A 1,033-nucleotide genomic window follows, 5' to 3' on the forward strand; every position below is an offset into this window, starting at 1 on the left:
AGGTGACCTGCTTTATGCCAGTCAGAACATCAGATTACGGATGAGTATGAAGGGAACTCCGAATGAACCGCACTTTTCTGTTGAGCTGCTGGAAGGAAGCGCAGCTCTCCGAAATGTGATCGATAAACACATCCATGATCAAACTCTTGTAAGTATAAAAAAAGAGAATTCTGCTTTATTGTTTCATTTATTGTGCCTTTTCTTGTTATACCAAAGCGTGATGTGTGTTGTTTTTTTCTTTAGGCACCGAAGAGTGCATTTTTCGTTGCTGACTTAGGGGAGATTGTGTGGCAGCAAGTTCGCTGGAGAACTAAATTGGACCAGATTCGGCCTTTCTACACAGTCAAGAGCAATAGCAGCCCTGTGGTCGTTGAAATCCTGGCTGCTCTCGGAACTGGCTTTGTTTGTTCAAACAAAGTAAATATAAAGTATAAAATGTCTCATCTCCTCTCTCGCTAAAACTATACTATTCATTGTCCTAAAATAACAGTCTGCTTCAATATTTGTGTCTCTCTTAAAGCTATTTTTGAAATGTATTATTACTTTTGTTTGCTGCTTTATGTGTGTCATCAGTTTTGGCTGCTGTGCTTGTCTTTCAGCATGAGCTGGACTTAGTGAAGGACTTTGGCGTCCCGTCTCAGGACATCATTCTCGGCGGCACGTGTAAACAGCTGTCTCATATCAAATACGCAGCCAAACACAACATCCCCCTCCTTGTTTGCGATAATGAGGCGGAGCTGAGGAAGATTGCGCGATGCCATCCCAAAGCAAAGTGAGTCATGTCATCACACTTGCAGTGACTAGGCTTATCACAATGCAAACATATGCAGTAAAAAAAAAAAAGTAAAATATCACAGTTCTTAGTAGGGGTGGGAATCTTTAGAAACCTCACAATCTTTCAGATTCTGGGAATCAAGATCCAATTATATATATATATCACAAGCAAAAAGTGCTTTTACTATCTAAGCGTTTTCCAGACAAGGGCAGTGAGGGATTTTTCATAGACAGTGGCAGCTCTAATAGGCTGCATTCA

The 1,033-nt window shown here is 40.9% G+C and overlaps 1 protein-coding gene across 1 annotated transcript; it reads left to right on the forward strand.

The window, feature by feature from the left end:
• Nucleotides 1–6: 6 nt before the first annotated feature.
• On the forward strand, nt 7–776 carry LOC107735878 (antizyme inhibitor 1-like). Its single transcript, XM_016547436.1, has 3 exons — nt 7–148; nt 244–417; nt 600–776. The coding sequence occupies exons 1-3, from the start codon at nt 41–43 to the stop codon at nt 774–776; spliced, it is 459 nt and encodes a 152-aa protein (XP_016402922.1). The 5' UTR covers nt 7–40.
• The last annotated feature ends 257 nt before the right edge of the window (nt 777–1,033 follow it).

The sequence above is a fragment of the Sinocyclocheilus rhinocerous genome, unplaced genomic scaffold (assembly GCF_001515625.1).
Source record: "Sinocyclocheilus rhinocerous isolate Xijiao unplaced genomic scaffold, SAMN03320098_v1.1 C36347487, whole genome shotgun sequence".
NCBI lineage: Eukaryota > Metazoa > Chordata > Actinopteri > Cypriniformes > Cyprinidae > Sinocyclocheilus > Sinocyclocheilus rhinocerous.

Coding starts and splice junctions, on each gene's coding strand:
- LOC107735878 (XM_016547436.1), top strand. CDS start 41: ATGAGTATGAAGGGAACTCCGAATGAACCGCACTTTTCTGTTGAGCTG. Junction 149..243: donor ACATCCATGATCAAACTCTT/GTAAGTATAAAA, acceptor TTTTTTCTTTAG/GCACCGAAGAGTGCATTTTT. Junction 418..599: donor GCTTTGTTTGTTCAAACAAA/GTAAATATAAAG, acceptor CTTGTCTTTCAG/CATGAGCTGGACTTAGTGAA.